This window comes from Acomys minous (assembly GCF_964271855.1).
Source record: "Acomys minous genome assembly, chromosome: 9".
In the NCBI taxonomy this organism is placed as follows: Eukaryota; Metazoa; Chordata; class Mammalia; order Rodentia; family Muridae; genus Acomys; species Acomys minous.
This window is the reverse complement of record NC_140490.1, coordinates 1,336,351-1,349,011: the sequence shown is the minus strand read 5'-3', so window position 1 is coordinate 1,349,011 and position 12,661 is coordinate 1,336,351. Positions and strand designations below refer to the sequence as shown.

Here is a 12,661-nt window from a genome sequence, read left to right as displayed (position 1 = left end):
CATCAAAGAAGCCATGAGGCCCTCCCGTCGTCAGACAGCCTGTGACAGCTTAGCCTCCACAGGGGAAGGCGGTGGACATGCCCATCTAGAAAGTGAGAAATAATTATGCTTGGAAAATGATTTTTGCAAACTTTTAAAAACACAGTTGCCCACTTAATAGATGTTATTAGCTCATCAGACACGAAATTAAGCCCCAAGCAGGCTAACAGTGGCTGTGTGCGTCCATCATTCGGTTTGGGGGATGCCTGTAGTTTTAGAAAAGTTTGACTTCATGCAGCATGAGTGGAGTGCCAAATACAGCATGTGCAAGGAGCCAGTTTAGCAGAGCTTCTCCAAGGAAGGGAGGAAGGGAGGGTGGGAGAGAGAGAGGAAGATTCGAGATTGCAGAAGAAAAGCTGCAGGAATGAGCAATAACACAAACACCGAAGTGAAGGGGGAAAGATTTGGGAAGATATGTAATATTCTGCCTCAGGAGGAAGTGTGTAGCTATTGAAGAGAGACCACATAATAGTTATGTTGTTATAACGTGCAACCTACGGTTACAGGCTGGTCTGGCGGGGACTGTTAGGGCGAACAGCTCAAACAAGCGCAGAGATGGAAGGGGGCATGTGGTTTTACGAATCTCTCACGAAAGAAGGATCCCCGTTACACACCACCATGTTGCTATCATGCGCAGGGGTGCAGGGTTCTGCGGTGCGCATGGAAGAATCTGGAGAAACCAATCCACAGAGGGAAAGTCCTAAGCTGTGCCGACACCCGTGGCTCAAGAGGCAACGAGAGCTGCTCAGTTTCCACATCGGTGCCTTGCTCTTGGTGTTTTGTTCCATGTTCTCTCCCACACGGCCCTGTGTCTTCCCAGACTAGGCCTGCAAACAAGAACGCCAGTGCAGAAAAACGCAGCCTTCCCTTGGGCCAGTGGTAGCCATGTTACAGAGACAGGACCTATCTGGGCCCAGAGTTCCGAACCTGCCTCAACTTGCACATAGCCACTGAAGGCTCCTCTTGTGGATCTCAGATATGTGCCAGACCCTGGTGACCGTGTTCATAGTGCCTGCGGCTTAGTGGCTGAATTTTAAGCATCTGCTTATGCGGCCCCTGATTCTAAAGGGTCAAGTCTCCATAATGTTCCTGTCTGGATCTGCGCTCAATGGCTTTATTATTTCAAACGATACATTAAAAAATAAATAAAAATATGCAGTAGAGAATAAACACGCACCAAATTAAAGCCTTGAAGGAGAGATGTGGAGACTAAAGTCCCACTTCACTAGCAGCACAGGTCAGCCAGGGGCTGCGGGTGTCCCGTGGCTTGTATTTGGCTTTGCTGGTACCCAGGGCTAGAGTGATGGCTCAGTGGTTAGCAGCACTGGTTGCTCTTCCAGAAAAGACAGGTTCGATTCCCAGCATCCGTATGGTGATTTACAACACTCTGTGACGTTGGTCTCAGGGGGATCTGATGCCGTCTCCAATCTCTGTGGGCTCTGCACAAGCACAGCGTACACAGACATACATGCAGGCAGACCACCCATGCACATAAGAGAAATAAAACGATACATCTTAAAAAACAAAAAAAGGAAGATTGCTGGCATGTGGATGATCAACCAAGCTTCCTCGGTCGCCTGCCTGTTGTCTCCGGTGTCAGACGCCACAGGATGCTGCCTGAGGTCAACCCTCCTCAGGGGAGCCACATTCTGAAGGAATAAGAGCTGCTGCTGGTGCTCTGTGCCTCGCTACTGCTTATCTACGGAAGGCTAGAGAGGACAGTCATTTCCTCCACAGAATCCCCTCTCCAGGACACCTGCAAAGGCCTGGCCTGGGAGGCAGGCAGGTGGAGCTCCCCAGGGCAATCCCTGTGAGGAAGCCTGAAGACACTGGTGTAAGTGAGTCTGAGGCCCAGGCAGGGTCAGGGCCAGGAAGAGTCATGTAGCCTGCAACCCAGGGCCACCACTGACCCTTACTCCTACACTCCTTACTGAAAGATCTGCTTCCAACAAGGGTAAAAGGACTGTGGTAATGGGGGGGCTGGGACCCTGGACGGCCTTCTGTCAACCTTTTTAGCTCTTCGCCAGGAATACTTCTTGGCTTAATATATTCCGACCCAGGACCCCACCAACACAAACTGAACCACTTCCTCCTTAGAGCTCTTTAAACCTTTATTTGTCTCTCTAGTTTTCATCAGGAAGTGTAGATTCCTGTAGCTCACCTATTTCATGGAGGAGGGAAGGAGAGCGCAGGGCATCTTTTAAAAGGGGACCCATGATCGTTTTTAAGGGAGGAGTGATCACGAGGAAGCTGAGCTTTCACTCTCCAGGGCAAAGGGCTCCTTTCCAAACCAGGTGACTGAAGTCTCAATGTTCCACACAGGAGCGTAAGTCTCCTGTTTATCTGGGTGTGATCAGCACAAGAGAGAGGGTGGGGCCACCCTGGCTCCTCCTGTGGGCACAGACTCCAGGAGATGACAGGTTCTTGGGAACCTCTCTAGCAAATCCCAAAAGCAAAAGACTCCTAGAAAGGGTGGGCTTTTTGTTTGTTTGTTTTGTTTTTAACACTGCCTTTTCGAACTCCAGACAAAACACTGGCATTGGAAAAGGTTTTCCAACATCAACCTATTATTGGCTTTGATATTAACAGAAAATCAGAAGATTTTAAAGATGAACGTAGAGAAATTAGTCAGCCCTGTTGGCATGTGGTTTGTCTGGCTAGGAGGTGAAACACACACACAGACACACACACACAGACACAGACACACACACAGACACTCACCTTTCCCAGGTATACCACCCACCTTTTAGAGAGGAATTAATATTTTAAATGTTGCCACACTAAGGGCCATTCACTAGACAAAGAAGCAGAGTTCCTTAGAAAACCTGTGTGTGATGCCTGTCAGTATTTACCGAGTTAGCAACACTTCAGATGGTACCCCCATCACTGCCTCACTTCCAAAGCGTGAGCAGTTCACTTTCAGGAAATGGCTGACTCCCGTGGACCGAGACCAACACCCAGGCTGCTCATTTAAACAGATTTCAAAATGCAAAAAAGGAGCTTTCGTGACCCAAACTTTACAACCTTTTCCAGATGGGCTGAGGGGTCCTGAGTGTATGCACTTTGCTCAGTCGTGGTGGGGGGCACACCCACTTAGCAGACTTCTCTGAACACCCTGATTAGACCTCAGGCTTGTGGTAGAGTACAGAGGAGCGGCCATCGGGACCCCTGCCCACTTCCACTCGCCCAGCACCCAGAAGCTATAGGAAAATCTCTTGAAAGGCCAGTGGGCGCTGAGCTGAGCCAAGCCCCTCTCCTGTTCCAGTAGCTTCTCAGCTGCAACTGCCCACAGCCATCTGGGGAACAGAGCCAGGTCTAGGACAGTAGCCTTGGGTGGGGAGATGGTGTCTTGTTTTAATTCCTAGACCTTTGTCCTAGTAGCCAAAGTAGGTGGTCAGTTCGCACTGTAGGGGTTAAAGTGAGTGCCTCAGAACAGGATCTTGGGGAGAGGGCAGCTGAACCCAGTGCAAGGCTCAGCTCTGAGCACATGGTCTTCAGAGACGTCAGCTGTACTCGGAAGAGGGAGGCCAAGAGGCGGGGCCACCTAGAAATCACATCTCCAAAAACAACTTTGTGATGATAGTGAATTTTAGACTAATAAGACAGACTTGGGGGGGGCGGGGGGGAGGCGGCGGCAATGGCTGCTTTGTGAAAAGGAGAGCAGATTTATTTTTCTATATTTGTATTGTCATAAAACATACACAACATAAAATTTACCCATTTTAACCATTTTAAGTGAAGTGCTGGTATCAGTTATATTCACAAAGTTGAGGGAGCGTCTGCACCAATCTCTTCCAGAATTCTCTTGCCACCCTAAACAAGAACTCTGTGCCCATTAAGTGGTGGGTCCCCCTTCTTCTTGCCCCAGCCCCCAGCAACCTCCATCCATCCATCCTTCTGTCTTGAGGAAACTCGCTTGTGTGGGTGGATTGTACATTAGTTACCCTCTTTAGCTTAATCCACTGAAGCGCACACATGTTGTGTGGCTGGGGTCAGAACTTCCTTCCCTGTTAAGGGTGAATAACAATATTCCGCTGCACGCCGCACATTCTGTTTATCTGCTGGAAGGCATTTGAGACCTTCCCTGGTGGGTCTGTGGCTGCTGGAAACGTGGCACATGAGTAAAGCGGACCCCAGTTACGTGGGCAAATGTTACAGAGGTCAGTGATCGCTTTGCAGTCCCAGCTCTCTGACAGTGGAGGCGTTTCCCTTGGCCTGGAGTGTCAGGTCCAGGTGACTCTCAGGCAAGAAATAAAGGGGGGGGGGGCCGTTCCACCTCTGTAATCCCATGATTCAATGCAGAGTTGCTACTCCCTGAAGGCCACCTATGGAGAAAAGGAAGCCATGTCGGATGAACGTTCACCCCCCACCCCCCGGGGAACGGGGAAGAGGTAGGATGTCCTACTGTCTGTAGCCTGAACTCAGAGGCTGATAGCCTGGAGCTTAGACGGAGATTCTGTGCAGGGCTGGGGAGTTCTATCCAGAGTGTGGCTGACATGTTTCCTTGGGCTATAATGTAGCATCCTGGGCTGGATACTGAGTCCCATGTCTTACCGTGGTCCTCCATGTCTGGTCGTCTGCTTGGAAGGGAGCACTTGCCATGGAGGCCCACCCCAACCACATATCCTCAAGGCTACGGGAGGTTCAGGGATGGATGGATGGATGGATGGATGGATGGATGGATGGATGAATGGATGGATGGGGACAAGTGAACGCAGGATTCCCGTTGGGGACTTCAATGGCCTGTCAGCCTTAGATGGGGCCGTCCTGGGCTTCCACCCAGTTGACTTCACCGTGCTACTGTTGGGGGTGTCTTATCATTGCTTGAGAAGGCCCTGCCAGAGAATTCCAGTATTCCAGAATAAGTTTAATTGAGGGTGATTTCACGCTGTCCTTTTTTATGTTGAAGCCAGGAGGCCTTGCATCATATACCAATGAATCCAGGGAGGTTTTTATTTGCATGTGAATCATAGCTCTTTTAGCTGAATGTCACTTGCTTGGAATTTTCGTCTGATTTTGTTTTTGTTTTTGTCTCTTGGTGTTTTTCCGTCGAGCTCTTGGCTAACCAGAGGAAGAAGAAAGGGGGGGGGTAGGGAGGGTTCGATCTGCCTGGAGCAGGGTTTGAGTTGGCAACTCTGAGGGAGAGCATCATGAATGTGAAAATAGGAAAACGGATGCTTTATTTTGCTTTGAGGGAGGAACTGAAGCCAAGGCAAATCGAGAGCTCTAATTTGGGAATAGTGTTATTACAGGTCATTGGGAGTTGGGTACGCGCTAAATTGGGAGACCAGTCACATGAGGAGGCAGCAAAAAACAGTCACATGGGGGGCAGCCGAGGCTCACTTACAATGAAGTTTTATTTTATTTACTACATGGTTGAAGGAGTTTCTGGTAGATTCAGAAACTGGGCCACCTTAGATGTTGCTGGTCACTCTAGCTCCTGGACCATGAGTTGTTTGATGCACGAGCCAGAACTTCCGATGTGTGTGCCTTCTGGGGCTTTTACTTAGGGCCTGGAGTCTGTTCCTTGTGAGTGGAGCAGCCCATGAGCTGAAGGTTATATGTCTGCTCCACACATGCGTGCACGTCTTACTCCGAGCAGCTTGCTTCCTGTCCCTAAGCATTTTACACACCAGGATCAAGATACCTGGAAAATAATTCTCTCTCTCTCTCTCTCTCTCTCTCTCTCTCTCTCTCTCTCTCTCTCTATGTGTGTGTGTATCTGTGTACATGTATAATGTATATGAGAGAGAGAGAGAGAGGAGACACAACACATACACACACACATACATACATACACACACACACACACACACACACACACAGAGGCGCACACCCACACAACCTTTCAGTTTCATTTCTGTTTCCTCAGCACTAATGCTGCAAAACTGCAAATGCCAGCTTGAGTTATAAAAAAATAAAAAGATCCTGTCGCCACTGTGCGCAGTTATGAGCAGAGTTCTTCCTACTTCCACCTGCAGAGTTTTGGGTCGTGTGAACTAAATTTCTGACTCTTCTTGAGTCCAACCTGCATTTCCAGATGTCTTGAGCAGGCAGGCTTGGTTAGCTGCTTTTGAGGTAAGATGTAAAAGGCTCAAGACTGCCTAGAACCAGTGAACTGATATCTGGAGCAAACAAGCTGTGGTCATGGTCCTAAATGGAGAGCCTTACTAAGTGTGTGACTGCCTGCTGGTGCCACCGAAGCCTGCGGGCCAGCAATGCCTACCGCCACAGTTAGGAATAGAAGGCATGTGGAAACTTCCTGTAATAGCAGCCTGGCCTTCCAGGCTGGCACAGACAAGTGATCAGGGACTCTGGCACCACTCACAGCTGTGCCGGGGTCATTAGTGCGCGACCTGGGGCACGTGGCGGCGCACCTCGGCTTCCCGTGTGCATTCGGAATAGGGAGGATGCGTTCGGGCAGCGTTACGTCACCAGGTGGTCGGAGGGAGCGTAGAAGTGTTAGAAGCATGTCACACGTCATTCACCTGTGTGCTAGAGCAAGCCTGGGCCGCTCGCCCCTTCTCAGCACTGCTCTGTGTGGCTGCTGCCTCTGACATCACAATACTTGGGTGATCACTCAATAATGAAGAGCTGTGGCCAGCAGACACCAGAGGAGGGGAGAAAAGGAGGAGAACGGAGTGGAGAGGGAGGAGATGGAGCAATACCTTATGTGATCATTCCACCCCACGCACACGGTTTTCACCTAACATCTGGTTCAAGTGTAATGTGTTCAGCTCCATATAACCTGCACAGCGTCTGCGCCCTCCTTTCCAACACAGCACAGGATTATGGTCTTCTAATCAAGAGAGCTGTGCTCCTCTCGCTGCCTTGCCTCGTGGTTCATCAGCACACCAGTGAGTTAATACTTCTTCACCACACGGCTCTCCGGAGCAGCTGTTTAGAGGTAACGTTCTGACTGCGCCGCGGCCCCGACAGACCCATCACAGCCTGGGGGCGGTGCTGCACCACAACGGCCGCCGTGTAGAGGCCGTGAGGGTGGGAGTCTGGGGTAAAGACAAAAATATTGGACAGCACTGACATTTTTACCTCACTGTGACCGTGGCCACCCCAGGCTGGGTCACGCTTTATTGTACAGCACACTGAAATCCAGTTAGCTGGAGTCATAGCTTCCCTGTCCATTCTTAGGAGGACTTTGTGCTCCTTCTCACAGGATGGACTGTGATGAATAGAAAATGGGGGATGTCAGCCCTGCCTTAGAAATATTATGACATTTTGGTGACTGTTTATTGTTTTTAAACTCAGGCAACTTCTAAAAACAAAACCAAAAACGGTTCATGCCCCTTCTCGAAACCATTCCTCCCAGCCCTTCTCCTGGCAAGAAAAATCACTTTGTCTTACCTGGTTTCACATTAGTCTTACTGGGGGAATCATAATGCTGTAACACAGAGGCTGTGTTTTTTCTTGGTTCCTCCTGTCAATGGTTCTCAAGCAAGCCTTGGTCTCAGCCATCTGGAAAGCTAGTCAGACAGGGTCTGCATTCAGTAGCTGGGGTGGGACGTGGGGGTGGAATCTGCATTTCTAACAAGTTCCCAGATAGAGTGCTTCTCAGACCTTTTGGAGCACGCCTCCTCCATCCCCAGGAGAAAACCAATAGGAAAAAGGCCATCCTGACCCTGAGAATGACGTGGCAGTAGCTAGTGTTTCCCTGGTACTCACTGTGGGCCAGGACTAAGTTATAGGCTTGCTTTACAAAAAAATAAAAAAATTAAATTAAATTAAATAATGGCTGGTCCAAGGGACAGGGGGTGAGTGGGGGGGGATGGTAGATGTAGTATTTCGGGCATCTCGTCAGTCAAGAGACTGCATTTTCCCATGAGGAGAAAATGGAAGTACACAACCGTTAACTGTCGTCCAAGCTCATACGGCTCGGTGGGAATTCAAGCCCGGATAATTCTGTGTCTCCAAAAGATGTTCCTAGAGCAAACCTTGTGTACCTAACACTAGGGTCCTGAATGCAGCCCCCAGGTGCCGCAGCCTCGCCTGTGTTTCTGTGTGAGCAGAGGCAGGACTGACTGTGGTGCAGAGATCTGTCGAGCATGTGTCTTGGGGACATTGACCTGAAGCTGCTGGGAGAGAGTGGTAGGAAGAGGCTGGGTCTGTCTTCTCTGGGGCCCTACAAGCCGTTGCCATACTGCATTGGTTTCTACTGTTGATGGCGCGAAGTGTTGTCAAAGCGGGGAGGGGAGCCTGAGAAGGAATGGACGCTGTCGACCATCTATCATGGAAAACGTATGCCTCTCTTTCAAACTGTCCAGTCCAGGGAGTAGCAGATCTCTCACCAAGCAGGGCTATGACGAGAGACAGACACAGAGACAGAGACACAGAGACAGAGATACAGAGAGAGACAGAGACAGAGACAGACAGAGAGAGAGACAGACAGAGAGATATGGCCAGGTCAGTGACAGAGCTCACAGGTGTGAGGGGCTAAGGTGATGAAATGGGACACTATAGGAAAAATCTTCAGTGATGCTGTGGGTGACGGGAGGGGCAGAGGGGAGGTGGAATTTGAATATATACATAGCACATCTCAGCAGAGAGTATCTAGTGTCAAAAATAGGCATCTCATTGTTTAGGATTTAAACAGCCGGCGGCCATCCCCACTAGAATGTGGTAATAGATCCAGATCCGAGCGGATTGTGCCTCTTGCCAGGGAATGTGTTGGATGCTGGCTGGAGATTTGGAGAGCAGTGGGTCTTTCTACAGCATTGCCTTTGGCTCCCCAAATGGAGGCCTTTCCAGAGTGTTCCTCCACTCCCGTTGTCTGAGTCTTTCCAAATCATCTGCACGGAAGACATTTCTGCGGTTCCCAGCACTATCTTGAGCCTCCTCTGCCGGTTTCACGGAAGAGGGCAGGTTCCTGGTGCCAGGCTGGGTACCTTGACTGAGACTCAAGACAAGTATTAGAGAGATCAGCAGGCACGCGCATCTCTACCCGTGGCTGTGTAAAAGGCTGTCTTCCTCAGCTCAAGATCAGAGCTCTGTGTTGTCTTTCTCCTCACCAGGCCATGTCCCCAAGACCTGGGGGTAAGGATGAGGACCAGTTTCCAAAACGGCTGGTCCCCCTACCTTCTGCCATGACACTCAGAAGATCTTCTCTGACTTTTCAGCAGTGAGCTGGGGTGGCTTGTAGCATAGCGTGTGTGGTCTGCTGGCCCTGGGCTGTTTGTAAGTGGGTGGACAAAGCTCACTCCTGTGTGGGCCCTGCTGCCTGGGCCTCTTTCTTGCGGAATCCTTGGCTTTGGGAAGCATCAGTGACAGACACTCTGTCTACATATGGCCTCAGTCTTTGTGCAGTTTCTCACCAAGTTAACTAAAGCCAGAGGTCCTCACCTGATCAGTCCAGCCAGCTGTGCTTAGATCTGTGTCCCAGAGATGGCAAATGGCCACGGCCTTTACATCCTTCACCTGTCCTAGTGTCCTTACTGCTCTCTGCCTCCACGACTCAACTTTTAGATATAGTTCCCCATCTCATTAAAAAATACATACATACATATATATATATATATTATATATTATATATAATATGTGTCAGCAACCTGACTCCGACCCCATCACCAAGCCTACTAACCTGAGAGGGTCCGCAGCACAAGCAGCGGGTGATGGCCATCACCTCTTACTGCTCACCTCTGTGTAAATTCCCAGAGTGGACCAGGACGGGAGGTGTGCCTCTAACTCCCTCTACAGGGCTGCGCTGGTGGAGCACAAATGGAGGCGTTCCAAGGTGACCTAACCCTGTTCTTGTGGTTAACCTGGACTTTATAATGCAGTGCATAGTTAATTTGTGACAGAGAGTCAAATATGTTACCTCAATAAAATTTGTTCCTTTTTTCTCCGTAGAATGGCTTATGTATACATATATATTTCTTATTTAATTTCTAAATGCATAACACATGAGCCTCACCATCAACACCTTCAATGTGCATATTTTGGGAATATCAATATGGTATTCCTTGACGACAGTATCTACATAGCTACACACCATCGCATAGGTTCATACATTCACACTTACACGTTGGAGTCACAGCTCTTCAGGTGAAAAGTTTGTCTATCAGGTGTTAAGCAACTTTGTTTAGAAAGTGTGGGCTCCCCCCCCCCCTTAACGGTCTGGATTATTTTCGAGAACAGCTCCCTGGTCTCAGGGTGGAACCTGTTGGCTGTAGTTTCCCCGACACTTCCTAGGGCTAAACCCCGTTGTGTGAATTAGCTCTTGTCCGGGTTGGCAATGTGAAAGATCAAAGCTCTTTTGTGACCTGCTAAGTCCTCCAAGATACTCCCCCAGCTGCTCCGCTCTGGGCAGCTGCTCCGCTCTGGGCAGCTGCTCCGCTCTGGGCAGTACCAAGCACGTAGGCCTTGGAGTTCTCAAAGGCTGTCTTACATTGCAGAGCCCGGATGCTACGGGCTTCTGTCAGAATTCTCATTTCTGTGTTCCCCAGTGCTCATGCGGTATTACTGGGCATGCCTTTTCTTTTATCAAGTCAGTACCTGGATTGTTGATTCATTATTTTAAAGACCCGGAGCATCACTTGGTGGCGTAGGAGGTTTGGTCTGGGGTGGGGTGGGCGTGAACGATCGGCAAGCGCAGAAACTCAAGCCTTTGCAGAATTTGCAGTCCCTTTTCAGAACGGCTTCCCGTGCTAGCAAGCTATGTGACTGGTGCTTACAAAATTGCATCATGTGGTTGTTGAGAGCAAGGGAGATGTGTTCCCAACTCTAATTTCCATAAGTTTTAGGAGACCCATTCCTAGGAAGTTTTATTAAAACTACCACCATTGGAACATAAACAAGCAACACAATGCCACTGGGGATTGCTTTCCCCAGTGTCTGCAAGAGAGCTGTATTAAATATGCTTAACTTTGCTGTCACTGCCTCTCAGATCCTTTTTTAGTGAAGACTACTTTAACTGGTGTCGGTGACAATCAGGGAGATCACCCGGGATGCCTTTGCTCTGCAGCAGAATGTTCCAGCCCAAACAGAACGTTAAGAAGGGGTGAAGCAAAGACCTGGAAGCTGAACTGTCGTGTTTTCTTTTATATGTTCATTTTCATTTGACTTTAAAGCTGAAACCAATCAGAATACTGAAATATGATGGTGTCTACTATTTGAAAGAACTTTCTAGAAAATAGCATTTTGATTTAAACAAACAAAAAGTCAGGCTGGAGAGCTAGCTCAGCAATTGCTCGTGCAGAGGTCTTGGGTGGGTTCAGGCTCCCAACCCACATCATGGCTCACAACCTTCCTACCTCGGTTTCATGGGATCTTACACCCTCTCCTGACCTCTGTGGGCACCAGGCATGTATGTTGTACATGGACATACGTGCAAGCAAAACACTCATACACGTTAAAAAAAAAAAACCAAAAAACCTCACAGTCTAAAATACCATCAGACAAAATGCCAGAAATAGTCTACAGCCGTTAAAATGTGGCCAACAAAGAAATGTTAATTCTGGGAAGATGTAGAGCGCCCTCGTTACCCTCACAGAGCTCCTGTTCAGGTGGAGAGCGACAGAAGCCAGGGAAAACCGTCTACCGGGCCGCGCGGCACTAGTCGCTGTGAGAAGTAAATCAGATCCAGGGATCAGGGAGGGCAGAGTGAGATGCTGAGGTGGGCGAGTCAGCGTTTCCTTAGAAAAGTGGCATTTGCAGCACCGTGAGCGGATAGGTGCTACACGCGGGTCAGGGGAAAGCGTTCCAGGAGGAGAAAACACCAGGTACCAACGTTCCGAGACACACATGTCTGACATGTGAAAGCAAGACAGATAGTAGCACAGTGGGGCTGGATTACAGACCATGAGGTCTCTGGCTTTCTCCTGGTGATGAGGCTGTGTGCCGCTCCCTCCCACTGCCCTAGGGAAGGGCCAGCGACTGGTCCTTACCAGGACAGGAGGCTTAGTCAGCTCACAGATTGGAAGGCTAAAAGTCTAAGAGCAGACCAGGTCCAGCCCAGTGGGTGGAGCCTCTGGTGAGGAAAGTGGGAGGAGTGTAGGCAGAAGAGAGCCCTTGATGAGACAAGAGCCAGAGAGGGTCAGGGGACAAGGCTTGCTCATTTTACAACTCACTGTCATGACACCGAACAGGGTCCACACTCAGTTCCTTCTGAGGACAGGCCCTGCTTCTCAGAAGTCACATCACCTCTGCGCAAGCACACGGGATCCACTTGTCCATCGTCCAGCCTGTGAGCCTTTGGGCCATCCTCGACCCACACCCAGATCACAGCAGATGAGGAGCACTGGAGCCCTCGGTCTGGAGAGTGACCCATCAGCTCGTCTTAAAAGATCATCCTTGCAAACGGATGGCTGTGCCTGGTGATGGCTTGCGATGAGAAAGCACATTCATCTTCTCAATATGTTAACAAATTAAACACATGGCAACAGATCTGGAGAGGAAAAAGAGGGAGGGACATACTATCTTTGGACGTGTAGCTTTGAGACCCCGTGAATGGAGATGTGGGGGGGAAGGGGGTGCAGTTGAATCCATATGCCTGGAGATCAAAGGAAAAGTCTGGGCTATAAGCATAAATATGGCCGTTCCCTGCAGATTCAGAACCCAGGCAGGGGAAGTTGGCTTGTTTCATACACTTTCTGGAGATGGGTGACTGAGC

At 49.5% G+C, this 12,661-nt stretch overlaps 1 protein-coding gene and 1 long non-coding RNA gene across 6 annotated transcripts in view; one reads left to right on the top strand and one right to left on the bottom strand.

The window, feature by feature from the left end:
* The window catches only part of SAMD4A (sterile alpha motif domain containing 4A), a 222,120-nt gene that overhangs the window by 114,127 nt on the left and 95,332 nt on the right, over positions 1-12,661 (top strand). For 2 of the 5 annotated variants that reach the window (XM_084797072.1, XM_084797070.1), the window contains exon 1: positions 6,639-6,896. The exons of 2 other annotated variants lie outside the window; for them this stretch is intronic. In XM_084797072.1, coding sequence (XP_084653198.1) covers positions 6,767-6,896 — 130 coding nt within the window. In that variant the 5' untranslated portion in view covers positions 6,639-6,766. Of the gene's footprint in view, positions 1-6,638; positions 6,947-12,661 lie in introns of those variants that run through there. One more of the 5 variants, XM_084797074.1, reaches the window with a different exon arrangement.
* LOC311606079 lies at positions 6,914-12,370 on the bottom strand. The gene is made up of 3 exons (XR_014782190.1): positions 12,120-12,370; positions 7,402-7,520; positions 6,914-7,046 (listed from the first exon to the last, which is right to left on the bottom strand). It is a non-coding gene; the product is annotated as an uncharacterized lncRNA (long non-coding RNA).